This window comes from Mercenaria mercenaria, chromosome 18 (genome assembly GCF_021730395.1).
Source record: "Mercenaria mercenaria strain notata chromosome 18, MADL_Memer_1, whole genome shotgun sequence".
Lineage (NCBI taxonomy): Eukaryota > Metazoa > Mollusca > Bivalvia > Venerida > Veneridae > Mercenaria > Mercenaria mercenaria.
Genome location: NC_069378.1, coordinates 12,666,789 through 12,686,219, shown reverse-complemented (window position 1 = coordinate 12,686,219; position 19,431 = coordinate 12,666,789). Strand labels below are relative to the sequence as shown.

The following is a 19,431-nucleotide window of genomic DNA, read 5'->3' as shown; positions in this document are numbered from 1 at the left end:
CATGGCCCAAACAAATCTGACCGTAAGAAGTCATGGAGACCAAATGACATGAGAGATGATCTCGGTAAAGGGTTTATCCGTAGGTCTGACAGGAGCTATCATGTAAAAGAAGGTTTTGGTGATAACAATTATCATGTCAACAGAAAAGATGACAAGTACTCTTACGATCAGAGAAACAAATAAATATCATTCATGATGATAGAAATATAAAGGTCAGATGAACGTTGTATGATATTTTTGAAATCATATACTTTATTTTGAGTCTTGTAGAGATGATTGATCTTTGATAATCAGAATGTTACTGAATGTATGTTAATGATAGCAGTGATACATGATTTGGCAAAATCGAGAAATAGTAAAAAGAAAAAAGATTTTGTTTTGTACACAAATTATTCCTTAAGTGTTTGAAAAACTGAAAGTATTTTCTTGAGAAGGGGGCTATTGTCAGAATAATTTGTATATTTGATATATTGATAACGTAACACATAAGCACAGATAGTGCTTGACTCCCTTTTCAGGTTATCATTGCTATAATTATTGTTGAATTGCTGTTAATAATAGAATTTGGGTCATTTGTGGCTGATTTGGGTTCATTATGTGAATGGCTGGGTGCTAGCTTCGCACATTATGCCATATACAAAAATTAAAAGGAACCAGATATTTGATAGAGCAGGTACTCGTTGTAAGACACTATGTATAAATTTGGACCAATCAGAAACTAGTTCTAAAAATAGCACGTCTGCTGGGGTATAAATAGGTAGATGGATGACGGAGAAGGCATTCGGTATCCAGCGGTTGAAGAAGACACATCGTGGATTCAACTAATAATTTATCCCAGTACCTTGATAAGGAGACTATTGCAGTAACCCTGTCAGGGCTGATAAATTATTAAAAAGAAGACTTTGGAAGTTCTTAGACTAAAGAAGAGTAGCAGAATTTCGATAAGGTTTCGAGCTATAGGGCCAGCGCATAGGAGTTTAACCTTAAAGGTAATTGAATGCTATAGACGATAGCATATATATAGGCTGAGCATCGGGAAGCTGAGACAGAGACCCAGAGTTTGGTAATCTACTGAGATAGTAGGAGAGTTCCAGCTTATAGAAGGTTCAGCATTATTGGCGAAGTACAGCCAAGGCATCAGGGATACCTATATGGTAGTTGAATGCTAGTTGATAGCATATTGGCGCTGAGCATCCAGGAGTCAGGGCAATCATATAGAGTTGAGAAGACAGAGGCCGAGCATCTATGCGATAGGACTCGTATGTTGTTGATTCAAAGACATTGTCTGACGGGAACTTCAACAAAAAGACCAGTCAAGTATAGAGTCTCCAGCCTATAAGGGTTTGAGCTGATTGAAAATTGTTGGTTTGAAACATTTAGTGATTTGCCTGATCCCTGAAATTGTCTAGCTCATAATAGAAATCATTTACAAATCATTGGTACACGAATCATTTAGGCAAGGTAGCCAGAGGAAAATTCTATATATGAGATATTTGGTCTCACCAGCTATACGTTTTAACAAAGGACAATCTATTTCGTTTGTCAGCTAGTCTAAGACATAGTCACCTTAGGGATAGGACCCATTTCATTGTTCAAGATACTAAAGGCGTAGGCACTTCCCTGGGTCTTATAACCAGTATCCTGACAAATGTTACGCAGAAACATTTAAGTTTGTTAGCTCAGATACACAAAGTATGGAGAGCTGTCCTTCTCGGCCTCGGCGTTTTTCTGCGTCACCTTGGTTAAAGTTTTGATGAACTTTCTCTTTATCTCAGTAATTACCTAAAGGCTTTGTTTCAAACTTAAAAAAATAGTTTTTCGTCATCATTACCCACATCATATGACACAAGGGTCATAACTCCAACACCAATATTTCATGAATTATCCCCCCTTAGAATTTCAGGTTGAAGTTTTGATGCACTTTCATTCTGTCTCACTTATTTATCCCCTGCCACAAGTGGTGGGGGGAGGGGTTATAGGAATGGTCTCCGTCCGTCCTTCCTTCCGTAACACTTTCGTGTCCGCTCCATATCTCCTAAACCCCTTGAAGGATTTTCATGAAACTACGATATGCAGAACTCATGAGTCTGCCTTGTCGGCTCAAGGTCTAGGTCACTGCTCAAGGTCAAAGGTCTGAGCCTTCCATTTTGTGTCTGCTCTATATCTCCTAAACCCCATGAAGAAATTTTATAAAACTTGGGTCAAATGATCACCTTATCAAGACAATGTGCAGAACTCATGAGTCAGCCATGCCGGCTTAAGGTAAAGGTCACAACTTAGGGTGAAAGGTTTGATCCTTCCATTTTGTGTCCGCTCTATATCTCCTAAAACCCTTGAAGGATTTTCATCAAACTTTGACCAAATGATCACCTCATCAAGGCGATGTGCAAAACTTATGAGTCAGCCATGCCGGCTCAAGGTCACAACAGTTTACTGAGGGTCAAAGGTTTGAGCCTGTCCACTTTGTATCTCCTAAACCCCTTGAAGGATTTTCATGAAACTTGGGTCAAATGATTACCTCATCAAGAACTCATGAGTAAGTCATGTCAACTCAAGGTCAAGGTCACAACTCAAGGTCAAAGGTTTGAGCTCTGTATCTCCTAAACCCTTTGATGGATTTTCATGAAACTTGGGTCAAATGATCACCTCATCAAGACGTTGTGCAGAATTTATGAGTCAGCCATGCTGGCTCAAGGTCAAGGTAACTGCTTAAGGTCAAAGCTTTACCCTTTCACTATCAATAGCAGTGGCAGGGGATTTAGCTGTCTTTCAGACTGCTTTGTTTCTGAATGGATTTGATTCAAACTTAAAAAGGTTGTTCCACATCATCACTCACATGATATGACTCAAGGTTCATATTTCAAGCAGCAATATTTCATGAATTATGTTTCCCTTTTACTTAGAATTTAAGGTTAATTTCGATGCATTTTCACTATATCTCTGTTATTACAAAGAGGTTTTGATTCAAACTTAAAATAGTTGTTCCACAACATCACTCACTTCATATGACACTAGGACCATAACTCTTGCACCAGGATTTCATGAATTATCTGCCCTTTTTACTTAATGTTTGGTGCATTTCATTCTATCTCACTTATTATTAAATAGATTTGATTCAAACTTAAAGTAGTTGTTCCACATCATCACCCACATCATATGACACAAGGTACATCACTCTTGCACCAGTATTTCATGAATTTTGGCCCTTTCTTAGATCACCTTAGCCAAAGGCTCTTGGTGAACTTTTGTGATCGCTCAATGTCTGTCGTCCGTTGTCAGTGGTCCATCTGTCAACAGTTTCAAGTATCAACTTGAAGTCAAAAGCTTTAATAGTAATAGAGATATTTGACTTTATCAAAAACTTGAACCAATACTTGTAAGTAAAAAAGGGGCATAATTCTGTCAAAATTCAAATCAGATCAGAGTAATGGGGATTGTTTCTCCTGGTTTAGACTTTAATTGTAAATAAGTATTTAAAGTTTCAACTCAAAAGCTTTGATAGTAACAGAGATATTTGTCTTAATAAAAAAAAATAACCAACGGTGACGCCAACACCGGGGTGGGTGAAATAGCTCTACTTTTTCTTCGGAAAGTCGAGCTCAAAGCCAACCCGTCAAGTTTTTAAAACTTTTTTATATTGTCTCTCTTAGTATCATATGTTATCCTCTACACCATACCTGTCCATATTTATTTAGTGGAAACTTTTATTACCATCTTGTCAGAACAGACATGCCCTATTTCAAAATAATTTGACAAATATTTTCCTTGCACGGCCATCTACCAAAATTGTTCAAGCAAGCAGTGTAATTCAGGTGAGCAATCTTGGATCTTTATAGTCCTCTTGTTTTTATTTTAACACCACAGACTCCATGACACCAACACATTTGTCTTATTATAGTTAACCTATAGACTTTCTTTTTTTTAATATCATAAACTAAACTTGAGTAATTGAGGAGAAATAATGGATGCCTTATTAAACAAGAGGGCCATGAAGGCCCTGTATCGCTCACCTGACCTATTGACCTAAAGATCATCAAGATTAACATTCTGACCAAGTTTCATTTAGATAGTGTCATAAATGCGGCCTCTAAAGTGTTAACTAGCTTTTCCTTTGATTGATCCGGTGACCTGGTTTTTGACCCCACATGACCCAGATTCGAACCTGACCTAAAGATCATCAGGATTAATATTCTGACTAAGTTTCATGAAGATACAGTCATAAATGTGGCCTCTAGAGTGTTAACAAGCTTTTCCTTCGAACTGACCTAGTGACCTAGTTTTTCAACCCAACGGACCCAGATTTGAACCTGACCTAAATATCATCAAGATTAACATTCTGACTAAGTTTCATGAAGATACAGCATAAATGTGGTCTCTAGAGTGTTAACAAGCTTTTCCTTCAAATTGACCTAGTGACCTAGTTTTTGAACCCACCGGACCCAGATTTGAACTTGACCTTTAGATCATCAAGATTAACATTCTGACCAAGATTCATTAAATTTTGGTCATAAATGCCTCTAGAGTGTTAACTAGCTTTTCCTTTGATTTGACCTGGTGACCTAGTTTTTGACTATACATGACCCAGATTCAAACTGGACCTTGAGATCATCAATATTAACATTCTGACCATGTTTCATGAAGATACAATCATAAATGTGGCCTCTACAGTGTTAACAAGCTTTTCCTTTGATTTGACCTGGTGACCTAGTTTTTGACCCCAGATGACCCAATATCGAATTCGTCCAAGACTTTATTGAGGATAACGCTCTGACCAAGTTTCATTAAGATTGGGTCAAAATTGTGACATCTAGAGTGTTAACAAGCTTTTCCTTTGATTTGACCTGGTGACCTAGTTTTTGAACCCAGATGACCCAATATCGAACTCGTCCAAGATTTTATTAAGGGTAACATTCTGACTAAGTTTCATTAAGACTGGGCCAAAAATGTTACCTCTAGAGTGTTAACAAGTTTTTCCTTTGATTTGACCTGGTGACCTAGTTTTTGACCCCAGATGACCCAATATCGAACTCATCCAAGATTTTATTGAGGGTAACATTCTGACCTAGTTTCATTAAGATTGGGCCAAAAATGTGACCTCTAGAGTGTTAACAGTCAAATTGTTGACGACGGACGGACGGACGACGACGGACACAGGGTGATCACAAAAGCTCACCTTTGAGCACTTCGTGCTCAGGGTGAGCTAAAAATACATATAAAATCATTCTGTAACCATGGTAACAGGTCATTAGATTTTTAACCATGACAATTTCTAAACTTACAAAATAAGATAAAATAGATACAAAACAACATTTCATGATGTGTCTTTATGGTGGAAATTTGGAAAAATACGCATTTTAGTTAATTTTTACCTTAATTTCCAGTTGTTTTGAGTGAAGAAGAGTTATCATGAAGATACAATCATAAATGTGGCCTCTACAGTATTAACAAGCTTTTCCTTTGATTTGATCGAGTGACCTAGTTTTTGATCCTACATGACCCAGATTCAAACTGGACCTTAAGATCATCAATATTAACATTCTGACCAAGTTTCATGAAGATACACTCATAAATGTGGCCTCTACAGTGTTAACAAGCTTTTCCTTTGATTTGACCTGGTGACCTAGTTTTTGACCCAGATGACCCAATATCGAACTCGTCCAAGACTTTATTGAGGATAATGCTCTGACCAAGTTTCATTAAGATGGGTCAAAATTATGACATCTAGAGTGTTAACAAGCTTTTCCTTTGATTTGACCTGGTGACCTAGTTTTTGAACCCAGATGACCCAATATCGAACTCGTCCAAGATTTTATTAAGGGTAACATTCTGACCAAGTTTCATTAAGACTGGGCCAAAAATGTTACCTCTAGAGTGTTAACAAGTTTTTCCTTTGATTTGACCTGGTGACCTAGTTTTTGACCCCAGATGACCCAATATCGAACTCATCCAAGACTTTATTGAGGGTAACATTCTGACCTAGTTTCATTAAGATTGGGCCAAAAATGTGACCTCTAGAGTGTTAACAGTCAAATTGTTGACGACGGGCGGACGGACGACGACGGACACAGGGTGATCACAAAAGCTCACCTTTGAGCACTTTGTACTCAGGGTGAGCGAAAAATGCATATGAAATCATTCTGTAACCATGGTAACAAGTCATTAGATTTTTAACCATGACAATTTCTAAACTTACAAAATAAGATAAAATAGATACAAAACAACATTTCATGATGTGTCTTTATGGTGGAAATTTGGAAAAATACGCATCTTAGTTAATTTTTACCTTAATTTCCAGTTGTTTTGAGTGAAGAAGAGTTATCTCTCTTTATATTTCTTTTCTTATCCAGGTATTACAATGGATATTAAATGTCAAAATAAATTTCACACTATATTAGCAATGGATGATCAAGAAAATTTCTAATTTAAGTAAGCAATAACTTCAATATGGCACTTTTTTAAAGCATACCCCCTTATAAAGCAAATATTCGCACACTTGGACGCATGTATATATAAATCAGTATTTTTCAAAAAATACTTACTTTATTCAGATATTTGGCAACTAAATAAAGAAAAAAGATATATTTCATAATCTAATGATGCATTTAAAAACAAAATTGAACTGGGGGCAAAAAAAAACCCTTATCATACATGGTCCTTTATCATAAAAATTTAGTGTAAGAATTAGGCTGATTTTATTGTTAGGTTACACATCCACGGGTAAGTGAGCATGATTCTGATTTCTAAAAATGAAATCAAATGACCCAGTTTCAGTCTTTTCAAAGACACCATCAAGACTAACATTTTCAACTATTTTTCATAGATCATGAAGATAATGTGCTAGCTTTTTAACTCAAGATAAACAAAAACATCTGACCGAGGTTAATGTATATGCCATATATCATTGCAAAGTTGTTTTCTTGGACTTGACCAAATGACCCTGTTCTTCAGTTGAGCTAAGCAAGTACTGAACTTGACTTAGGTTCAATACAGCAACACAATCTGACCATTTTTCATGTTGATCAGATGAAACAACATGACTTCCAGTGTTAACAAGGTTTTTTGCTTGTGTTATTTAACCAAGCAAGCCAGTTCTTTTTTAACCAAGACAGTCTAATTTCAACCCTGACTTTGATGAATTAAAACTTACATTCTATCCAGGCTTCTTGCAAAGTGGGTTGAAAATTTGGCCTGTAAAGTGTTAATCATATTTTTCTATGATCAAACCTTATTCTTTTATTAAAGATGACCTAATAGCAAGCTCTTCCAAGATTTCATTTAAGGTAAATATTTTGACGAAATTTCATTAGGAGTGGACAAAAAGTGTGATCTCTAAGGAGCTGGATGAAGACCTTCAACAGTGCCATCACAATAACATCACAATGTACACTTTGTGCTCATCTGCACTGAAAATCACATAAATCTGAATAATAGTATTTTCCCAAACATTTCAACTGTTTCAATACTTTTAAGATCGCTGCAACATTTATACATTAAAAGCAGAAATTTTTGCAAGGGTTTAATTTTCGCCATATTCGCAAGGCCCTACATCTCGCGGAAATTAATGCTCATGTAAATATTTACTGTTAGTATAATTCAAATTAAAATAGATTACCATTTTAACAATTTTGAGAATACAAAACCTCGCTAACATACTCAAAAATTCAAATTTGCAAAGTTCTGACCCAGCGAAAATATATGCTTTTACAATAATAACTTCCTCTAGTTGTATCTATTGTTCTCATTTGACTTTTCAGTTGTTTGCTATTTAAACACTGGCATACTTAGTATCATTTATCGCATACATTTGTCTCATTTATGTATTTTCATATGTCTTTTCAAATTACTACCTTCATTACACTGAAAACCACATATATCACATTTAAAGCATTTCTCACCTGTATGTATTCTCACATGCCGTTTCAGACCACCAATACAATTACTAGCATACCCACAAACATCACACTTAAAACATTTCTCACCTTCATGAATTCTAACATGCCTTTTCAAACCACTGCTAAAGTTACTTGTGTAGTTACAAAAATCACACTTAAAACATTTTTCAATTGAATGAATTCTCATATGTATCTTTAAATTACTGTTACGATTACACGAATAACTACAAATTTCACACTTAAAGCATTTCTCAACTTCATGCTTTTTCTTATGTGTTGTCAAATTACTTTTCAAACTGCATTCATAACTGCAAACATCACACTTAAAACATTTCTCTCCTGTATGCTTTCTCATATGCCTTTTCATATGACTGCTAAAATTACATGCAAAACTGCAAATATCGTACTTAAAGACTTTCTCTCCTTCGTGCACTTTCATAATATGTGTTCGCAAATTACTACTTTGACTGAATTCAAAACCACAAACACCACATTTGTAGCATTTCTCCCCTGTATGTATTTTGGTATGTTTTTTCAGATCATTGTGGTAATGTGTTTCATAACTGCAAACATCACATTTAAAACATTTCTCTTCTCTGTGAATTCTCATAAGACTTTTCAGATGACCGCTGCAGTAACTAGTGAAGCTACACAAATCACACTTAAACCTTTTCTCTCCTGTATGTCTTAACATATGTCTCTTCAAACTGTGGTTCTGAGAGCAGACATAACTACAAAACTCACATTTTAAGATTTTCTGTTCCAAATGTAATTTCATATGCCTTTTCAGATCCTTGCTATAATCACTTGAGAAACTGCAAACTTCACATTTATAGCATTTCTCTCCTTCGTGCACTTCCATATGTCTTTTTAAGTTACTGCTTTGATTGCTTTTAAAACCACAAACATGACATGTAAAACATCTTTCCCCTGTATGTGTTCGTATATGTTTTTTGACATCATTGCTAAAATTACTTGAGTAACTGCAAACATGGCATTTAAAGCGTTTCTCTTCTCTAGGTATTCTCATATGATTTTCCGGATTACTGCTGTTAGGACTCTCATGAATGTCCCCTTTAAAGCATTCCTTCCCATCTGTTTCCATGATATTCAGTACTGTTTCCCAGATGATTTCTGTTAGTATTCTTATTCTTGTTAAAGTGGCATTAAATGCATTCCTTCACGTGCATTTCCATGATGATATACACGGTAGCCTGTGAAGGTGTTTATGTATGCATTCAAACTTTAATGCATTCTTATTAAAACATTTGTTTTCTGTTCTTCATTTCATATGTATTAATTTATTTTGTTGGGTTTAACATTGCACCGACACAATTATGGCAACTTTCCAGCTTTGATGGTGGAGGAAGACCCCAGGTGCCCTTCCATGCATTATTTCGTCATGGGTGGGTACCTCGGTAGAACCACCGACCTTCCGCAAGCCAGCTGGATGGCTTCCTCACATGATGAATTCAACACCCCGAGTGAGGCTCGAACCCACATTGATAAGGGGCAAGTGATTTGAAGTCAGCGACCTTAACCAATCGGCCGCGGAGGCCCCTCATGTCATATATATATTTAAACTATACATGTGTATCTACAAAAGTCATCAAACATTTTATCTACTAGTCAAATTACCTCTGTTATTGCTTTCAAAGCTACTAAACCAACATTTGTGCCTTTCTCTCAATACTGTTTGTGAGGATGGAATTCTTAAAAGCACTCCATATTTCTTGTGAGGAAGGAATTCTTATTATTCTTATTATTTTCTGCCTGGTTATGTATCTATTATATGTCTTATCACTCTGAGGTTAGCTTGTCATAATTTTCAACTCCCCATTTGAAATGTCTGAAAATAGAAAAAAAATCTTATGCTACCTCTCGAGGGTTCAACGCAATAAGGGCGTATCTACATATAATAATCATATGTAGATACACCCTTATTGCGTTGAACCCTCGAATTAGCATTTTGAAAATGCTTAAACAATATTAAAACTACTGTGAATAGACCAGTGCTGTCCAATAACAGCATGATCTACTATTTTAGATTTTTCTACACAATACTAGATAACATGCAAAAGAATTTACAAAATTTTCTCAGTTGAAAAAGGAACACAGTGTTATAAACTGTAAGTTAGAGATATGGAGCCTGATTCAGAATGATCATTTGAGCCACACCATGAGAATACCAACATAGTGCATTTACAACCAGCATGGATCCAGACCAGCCTGTTCGCTAACTGTTTCTCTAATTGCAATAGGCTTTGAAAGCGAACAGTATGGATCCTGACCAGACTGTGCGGATGCGCAGGCTGGTCTGGATCCATGCTGGTCGCAAAACGCACTAGGTTTTCTCATGGTGCAGCTCATTTCTTGCTGCCTAGAAAATAACAAACAGTTTAAAAGCATTCAGCTTACATGTAGAACTTTCACCAAAATTTTTAAGTGAAAAAGGGGCATAATTCTGCCAAAATGTAAGCCATATTTATGAAAGTTACCATAAATGTTAATCATGTTACCGTCACTGATAGTCATATAACCCTGATGTCAATGTGCTTCACTGGGGCTAAGACAGTACAAATTTGGCATCTACACATAGATAGTTTTAAAGATATTTTGACCCCCCCCCCCCCGCCCCCACCCCAAAAAAACACGAGCTGTTTGTAAAATACATATCCCCCCCCCCACTCCCCCACCCATAATGGCCTGTCCCTTTTTTAGTCCTGAGATCAACATGAGTATGCCCTTGACCTTTCACCTACTTCCCCTAATACAATTGGGGTCCTCTACTGACCACAGGCAATCATCCTATTAAATTTAACAACTAATAGTTCTGAGCAAAATCATTTGTACTTAGTCTCTCCAGGTTGCTGTAACCTCAGACACCCAACAGAACAGAGGTATTTTCTGACCACAGGCAATCATTCTAATAGTATGAAGTTTGAAGGCAGAATGTTCATGATTTCTTAACCCTTACCCAGCTAAATTTCTATAATGAACTTGTCCATCTTTCAATTTGGACAGTGCCATTAACTGTTAAAAGGGGGTGCTTACCAAAAAGATACTGACTGATTAGCGAACAGTGCAGATCATGATCAGACTGCATGGATGTGCAGGCTGATCATGATCTACACTGGTCGCAAAGGCAGAATCAATCATGTCTAGCATGGTAAGGTTTAAGTTACTGAACAGAATATGAAGTTTGAGAACTGTATGCCAGAGCATTCCATATATATATATGTACTTTATGCAAACCATTTTCAGTCTCATGGTCCCTGAAAGGAAATGCAGAAACGTTTACCAAAGACATGAAAAAAGGTACCAGTAGCTCCCTAACTTGACTCTCAGTATTAAAAGAGAAACTAGCCTCTCTTCTCTCATACACTCATGGCAATGGACTGCATCAGGAATTAACTGTTGAGAGTGATTAATATAAGTAGAACTTGCTTCACAATCGACCTAAACTATATAACTAATTTATATCCATGTGTGTCACACTCATTTCGACCCTAGATCACGCTCACATGCCTACTATCCCAAGTAACATGCATTTTAAAAAATAAAACAATCAATATTTTTGTAGAAAATCATTTAATCGAACTTCACCCAGTGATGTTGACACAGTGTTTTCTAGCCCAAATAATAGGACATTTCGGGACAGCATGATAACTTTCAGATGACAACTATAAAATAACAGATCATAAAATAAGTTATCCCAATAAACATAAGCAAAGTAAGGCTAGGTGTTTTCATACCGTATTAAATACAACTTTTACATTCACCGGTGCAACGTGTCATTTCTACCGCATGAATAAACACCGCAAAAAGTAAACATTGAGGGAGAGGATTCAAAACCAGGTCTTTTATGTGTTGAAAAAATCTGATCATTCCCACCCCCCACCCCGATCCCCCACGAGGAACCCCTATCATACTTGTGGCCTTTGAAGAACCTTGATAGCTATGATACTGCCTTATGCATATTCTTAGTGCCTTTAGATTATAAAATTAGCAATAACCAATATAAAACAAACTGTATTTGTCTGATTAGTTCGACTACCCTTACGGAAATATTATACCGTAGTTTGCTGCGATCATGCCGCGAATATCCGGCGAACATGCCGCGAACACTTTTGATACAATTGGTATAATTGTTCGCGGGATGTTCGTTTGTAAGTAGCTGTGAACTTCCCGCGAACAAGTTGCTGCGATCATCCCGTGAACTAGTTGCTGTGAACATCCCGCGAACTAGTTGCTGCGAACATCCCGCGAACTAGCTGAAAACCATCTCTGCAGAAATTGCATGTACAGAAAAAGTGCAAAAACAAATAAATTAGTAGGAATCAGGGATATAAATTTATTGAATAAACTTGAACACTGAGGTTGTAACAAATTCAAATTGTCAATGTCTGAACTTTTTCATATCATATTTGGAGCATTTTAAAAGGTTAAGCATACCTATTTCATTTTCAAAATTCCTTATGTTTACTGAGATATATGAGTATAGATATTAAACATAAATTTTCTGACTTACCACAAAAAAGTATATATTCCTATCAGCCTCTAAGAATCACTTATGAAAACTGTCTGTAATGCACACAGATTTCCTTCTAAAACATGTCCAGAATATCTGGTTGTAATTAACTTATCAGACTCATACTGTGACCTTACAAATAATGTTACAAATTAATTGATCTACAATTACCTGCTCTTATAAAAGTTCTTCAGTAACAGTTTACCAAAAGATTATAATCTTCTGAGTTCTTCTCGCGAACATGCCGCGATCAATGGTCTTCCTGCGAATATCCCGCGAACTAGTATCAAACCAATCGCGGCATGATCGCGGTATCAGCGAATATCCCGCGAATACTTCCTGCGAATAGGTATGTTCGCGGCATGTTCGCAGCATGTTCGCGCATGTTCGCAGCTTTTTGACCATTTCGTAAGGGTACACAGGATACTCTTGCAAACACTTTCCGGATTTCAAAAAAAATGTGACCACAAAAAATTCTAATGTATGGCATATTGGGTAGATCTATCTTATATATACTGTATGATTTCTAAGACCGGAAAATGTGCAGACTGTTTTCCAAAATGAAAGCAGATCTACCATTTATTTGAATTGGGCAGAGTTCAAATTTCATTTTCAGTTTTCTATTGAATGGCTGTGTAATCTCTCTAAAGAAACTAGGGAAATCTTCCTTTCTAATAGATAGATAAGTCATATTAAAATAAATCAAATACATGCAGCAGAAAAAAAGCAATTAGCTGCGGTCACTTTAGCTATCACTAGAGCCATGGCCATGGTGCACGTTCTCTCATCTCTGCTCTTAGACGGACTTGTTCAAATCAATGATAAGCCAGATCAAGAAAAATTTTAAACTTATCTTACCTAAAATGTTTTACAACATCAATGATCATGTAGATCAGCTTGAGTTACAAATGGCGTTTTGCGTAAAAGGGAGGTTACTCAAGATCAAGACAGAGCACTACCCTCGCGCGTAGGGTTGGCATATGGTAGGCCCTAATATTTACCCACTCAGTAACATCACAGCAACTGCATTATAGGGTAGATCTAGATCTATTTTGAAGTATAATTAACGATTTTGTCGTTTTGCCATACAAATATATATCTAATCAAAGAGCTATAAAAAAGTATTTTATATTTATTTGATCTAATAGATCTACACAAAGAAGTATAAAATACTTATTTATATAGATCTAGCTCTTTGGTCTACAGTAGATCTAATTATAAATATAATAATTTATCTTTTCTATCACCACAATCTGAAAAGGAATATACATCATGAGTATCTAGATCTATTAAGTACATTCATGAAAATACACCTAGTTATCACGTTTGCACGTCAGGGCCGTAGGAACAGCGGGGAGGGGCATGGGGGGCCACCCCCTCCCAATAATTTGGCCGATTAAGGTAACTGTCTTAGCAATGTTTTAACAGCGAGTCAGTTTTAGGCTGATTTTCAAAATGTGTGCACCCCCCCCCCCCCCCCCACACACACACCCCAACCCCAATCTGAGAATGCTTCATACGTGCCTGCACGTGGTAGCTAATATGTGCGCGCGTGTTAACAACGCGTGCGCACGTGATAAATAAAATATTTCCTATATCCCCTCTATGCTACCGTAGCACATCCATCTATAACAACTCCCTGGTCTCACTAAAGCTTAGTTGTGACAGGAGACTATGTATTTTCGTGTCTTTAAATACATATAGCGCTATTTTATTGTTGTTATTGCTAATGTTCTGTTCATATCAATTGAATCAGATCAAAGAGCTATAAATAATGTATTTTATACTTCTGTAGTTGTTATAGTATATAAGCCTTGCTGTTGGGTTAACCCTAAAAGGCCTTTAGCGGCGTGGTTAGACTGTCCGCCTTCAGATCACGAGGTTCGGGGTTCGATCCTCAGTAGAGTCTGTGGTATTTTACTATAATGGCGACGAGGATGTTTGACGGATTAATGCATTTGGATGAGGCTAGAAATTGATAGTAGGTTCATTTGATGCCTCGGGCTAGAAACTGATGGGAGGTTCAGTTGATGCCTCAGGCTAGAAACTGATAGGCAGTTCAGTTGATGCCTGGCTCTTCAATGTTAGAGAGGAGAGGAGTGTAGTGGTTATAGGCCACTTCCAACAGCCTTGCTGTTGGGTTAACCCTTTAGCGACGTGGTCAGAGTGTCCGCCTTCACATCACGAGGTCCGGGTTTCGATCCTCCGTAGAGTCTGTGGTATTTTAGAGCTACTACACTTCTTTGATCAGATCAAAATGTTTATTTATTTTCCGGAAAGTTTTAATAAATTTAAAATCAGCGTTGTAGACTCAAGAATCAGTATTTTTAACCGACATTCTTTAAAATAAACTTCACAGACGTTATCAGATAGACTGAACAGAGAAGTGACACAAAACATAGATCTAGTAGACTAGACAGTAAGGCCAATGTCGAAATTCAATGGCGAGTAGTCTACGTGGTATTAGATTAATTGGCCTTACTGTCCGAACTATTACATTAAAAATACATGCTCGTTATTAACGACATATATTTGTTTCTCTCAATATGTTTAAATGTGTGAAAAAATGAAAACGTAATTATGAAGGAATCCAGGGGGCAGTAAAAGTATCATTTTTGACACATCATTTGAATTATCTCCCTTTTATTTGTTTAACAAAAATATTTCCGGAAGTATTTAAAACAAAACAGGCATAATAATTATATTTTCAATTATTTGTCGATAAATAATAAAAATGTTTTACAAACTGAATAAAAATATTTTATTTTTATCTCTTTATATAACCAACTATTTCGTTATTTAAAATGAAGTATATAAATGAAATTGTGCTGGCTCAGTTAACTCTGGTTTCACTACAGACACGCATAAATCTTTCGCCTTTTACTAAAGATTTCCGTGCAGTGGAACAATCAATGAGTCTAATGACTTATTTCTGAAGCCTTTCGAAAGAAGGGTAACTATTACGATGTGTATGACGTTAACGACATAGATTAACCTAAACTCCGTCTACATGCGTGTGCATTAAAATCCGCTGTTGGCCGATGCATAAACTTTATTAATCAAGGAGTTCAAATATGCGGCCTAGATGTGTTATCAGCTTAGTGTCATCTGCTTATACTCACACACGGAAAATTAATTCTTATTTCAAGTCCAGTGTACTCATTTTCACAACAAGGAATATGTCTTCTGCCACGAAATTACCAAAAGTGTTCGTGACCCGGAAAGTTCCCGAGGATGGGATCAAATATCTTAGGAATAAAGCTGAGGTAACACAGTGGAATTCAGATGACGCTATTCCACGTGGAGAGCTCAAGGAACGTGTCAGAGGGGTCGATGGTCTTTTCTGTCTACTAACTGACAAAATAGATGCAGAAATACTTGACTGTGCAGGTTTGTAAAAAAGTATTTTAGTTTTTGTGATAGGGTAAATATATGCTCGATATTTTCATCCTATACAATTTTATCATGCGACGTCAAAAAACATTATGCGGTACCAACAATGAGGTGAGAAAATCTGTGATCATGTACAAAGTGAAGACGAATTTGTGTAAATATATACCCATATATACCCCCCCCCCCCCCCCTCCCCCCAACCACCCCCTTAATTTTCGAAGATCAAAGCAGACAACGTCGGAGTAAATTTTTGGGGCCAGTCTATCTGCACTCTGTGTGAAATGAATAGGCTACACACTTTAGTCACTTTTGAGACCAACGACAGTTCTACCGGGGCAGTTTTCACGCGATACATGTTGAACATAATAAATGATTTAGTGATATAAGTGAGTAGAGTACGTGACTATGACTGGCGGTAACAAGTCCAATCTACTAATGAGACGATCGTAACGATTTAACAGAAGGCAATATGTCTTTTGTAAATGTTGCTCATAGAGCTTCTATGATCGAGCAGTTCAGGTTGCTGATCTCGAAACACTTCACCTGGGTGAAGAATTCTTTCAAATGAGGAAGCCAAAGATTGGTTGTTTTACCCAGATGCCCGCCCATGCCAGAAAAAAAGATACGCGAAGGGGTAATTGGGTTCTTCCCCAAGTCGCCATATTGCCAATCATTGTAACGGTATGATGTTAAACCAAGCATTAATTTAATAGATGTAATAGTATGTGTTTAGTGTGTATGTATTTATGAATACATCTAGACTAAACAGTCACCAAAGACTAGAACTTTATTATATTTTAAAAACTTTGAAAGTCTTATACTTAATAATGCTATTTAGTGAAACCTCTATTAACGACACCCATGGGGGGGGGGGGGGGCAAAATACTTCCACATACAGGCAGGTAAGTTCTTTCCAATTAAACGAAATGTTTAGAACTTATGATTCATTTTCTACAAAACTACAACTTCTACTCAACAAACACATTTCAGTCCTCACTGTAGGTGTTCACTATATAGAGCGGTTTCACTATATTGTTTTAATGAATTTACTCACTTAGGTCCGAGCCTTAAGGCCGTGAGTACGATGTCAGTGGGCTATGACCATGTAGATGTAGGAGAGTGCAACAAGCGAGGTATACCTGTCGGATTCACACCAAATGTGCTGACCAATGCGACTGCCGAGTTGACCGTGACCTTGTTATTGACAGTATCCAGAAGAATCAAGGAGGGTAAGGAAAATCAATTATTCTCTTAAAAGGACTTGCTCCGAGATGATCTATACATTTTAAAGCAGATTGCGACGTTAATGATATTTAACCCTTACCCTGCTAAATATCTAAAATGGACCAGTCCATCATTCAATTTGGGCCATACCACTTATTATTCAAAGGGGTGTTCACTGAAAAATTACTGACTGAATAGCGAACAGTGCAGACCATGATCAGACTGCACGGATGTGCAGGCTGATCTTGGTCTGCACTGGTCGCAAAGGCAGAATCACTTGCCGCCAGCAGGCTAAGGGTTAATACATAACATCATATTTTCAGTTGAACGGATGATGTTTATAAATATGATGTAAAATATTACCAAACTCATTTGAATTTGTATCACAATTCCGTATGGCGCGACTAAAGATTTGATGAATGTTGATGAGTGTGGAGACGTGTCCCTTTGACTTGGTCAAGTTGTCCATGTAAACAATCTCTTGCATGATGAACGACTTTCTCAATCAAAATTTCCTACAGTGTCACCTGTATAACCAATGTTTGAGTTATTGACTAAAACATGAAATGACAATATGGAAATTTTGATGCCTCAGTTGAAGCTGCAGCGCTCCTGTCAAGATGTTTCGTGAAAATTACTAGTGTACACTGTACCTTCAATCCATATGCATTTTTACATTTAAAGGGGCATGTTTTCAGATGTACGTTCAGTTAGGATTATCGACGTCAACTCATTTATTAATACATGAATCATATGTTAGTTGACAGTCATATTACAGTTCCTTCTGTTTTTCAATGAATATAATCTATATTTGTATCAAGTACTTCCTTTTGTTACTAATCATAAAAAAGGTAAAAGGTTAGTGACACAGACACTCGGGACACGAGTCTGTAAAAGGGACAGAGAAGCCCCATTTTGTTACAGTCGGTATATAATTATATTAAAAAAAACAAATACAGCGTAGAAATCGCCGTATCGGGAAGCTTTTATCTTCTTCGTAATTATTAACAAACGAAAGTACTTTATAAAGTTTGCAAAATAAAATTTTTGCTTGGAATAGGGACCCATTTAAACTAAATTTGAAATTTGAATCTTGAAAGAATTCGTGTCAGTTTTCGTTTGTTTACTACAGGTATTGAGGCGGTGAAGGACGGTAGTTGGGGTACTTGGAAGCCATTATGGTTGTGTGGTCAGGGTTTGGATGGAGCGACCGTCGGTGTAATAGGTATGTTAAGGTAGTGGACCTGTAATGACTGTCGGTAATTTCCGTTCATTCTCGTATTCTCCGTATGCGTGTTCGGCATTCTGTCTGATATGGCCGAAGGATCCCGAAATCATATACGGAAGAGACGTTATCACACGGACATTGCCGATTGTCAGTACGGGATTATTACCTTAAAGCATATGACAAAAAATATATTTCTTTCTCACCAACAAAAACACAGGAAGTACGTGTATTTAAATATAACCTTAAATGATTTTTGACTAGGCCATAATGAATATCTCTCATTACGTACGTTGTTTTGGATTATCATGTGCTGAGTGGATGTAAGGGCATGCATTTATATATGATCATATATTGTTTCATGGGAAAAAGTTTACATGTATTGATATCTAATTAGGTTGAGAGACAGTCATGAATCTATTTACATTCTTTGAACACCTAGTAATATTGATTGTCTTTGCGAATGTTGTCAGTTCTTTCATGCAAATAGAAATAGATTTTTTTTAAGATAACAAATTCCTAGTAGTAAAGAATTTAAGGACTTGCTTGTTTATGATATCAGGTCTCGGAAGAATTGGGTTTGCCGTTGCACAACGACTGAAACCATTCGGCGTAGCAAAGATTCTTTACGCAGACGCAGAGGAAAAGGAATATGCGAACCAGCTTCCGGCAGATTATGCAAATTTAGATAAGCTTTTGGAGGAGTCTGATTTTGTTCTTGGTTGCTGCGCGCTCACTGAAGAAAATATCGGCTTAATGAATTCATCGGCATTTAAGAAAATGAAGAAAACTGCTATTTTTATTAACACGAGCCGTGGTGGACTAGTAAATCAGGATGATTTATACCAAGCACTAATATCAGGAGAAATTCTAGGGGCGGGGTTAGACGTGACTACTCCAGAACCACTCCCAACAGATCACCCGCTACTTTCGTTGGACAACTGTGTAATATTACCACATATCGCTAGTGCAACATTGAAGTCGAGGAATGCAATGTCAGAACTGTGCGCAACAAATATTATGGAAGCTTTGAATGGTAATACTATGCCAGCCGAGGTGAAATAGTCTTAAAACCGACTTTGTAGTTTTGTTTGATATTATCTGGAAAATTCATTTTTTTATTTGAGTTAAGGTATGTTTTCTTTCATCATGAAGACTTATGGCTT

General features: G+C 36.8%; 2 protein-coding genes and 1 non-coding gene across 3 annotated transcripts; 2 read left to right on the top strand and 1 right to left on the bottom strand.

Moving 5' to 3' along the window:
- Positions 1 to 7,564: 7,564 nt before the first annotated feature.
- LOC123538612 (zinc finger protein 235-like) lies at positions 7,565 to 9,028 on the bottom strand. The gene has a single exon (XM_053529980.1). It carries the CDS (start codon positions 8,995 to 8,997, stop codon positions 7,810 to 7,812), a length of 1,188 nt encoding a protein of 395 aa, XP_053385955.1. The 5' UTR covers positions 8,998 to 9,028; the 3' UTR covers positions 7,565 to 7,809.
- Positions 9,029 to 15,261: 6,233 nt separating this feature from the next.
- LOC123539538 (U5 spliceosomal RNA) lies at positions 15,262 to 15,378 on the top strand. Its single transcript, XR_006684006.1, has one exon. It is a non-coding gene; the product is annotated as a U5 spliceosomal RNA (small nuclear RNA).
- Positions 15,282 to 19,421, top strand: LOC123538614 (glyoxylate reductase/hydroxypyruvate reductase-like). The gene is made up of 4 exons (XM_045322833.2): positions 15,282 to 15,813; positions 16,875 to 17,045; positions 18,173 to 18,265; positions 18,828 to 19,421. The coding sequence occupies exons 1-4, from the start codon at positions 15,498 to 15,500 to the stop codon at positions 19,328 to 19,330; spliced, it is 1,083 nt and encodes a 360-aa protein (XP_045178768.2). The 5' UTR covers positions 15,282 to 15,497; the 3' UTR covers positions 19,331 to 19,421.
- The last annotated feature ends 10 nt before the right edge of the window (positions 19,422 to 19,431 follow it).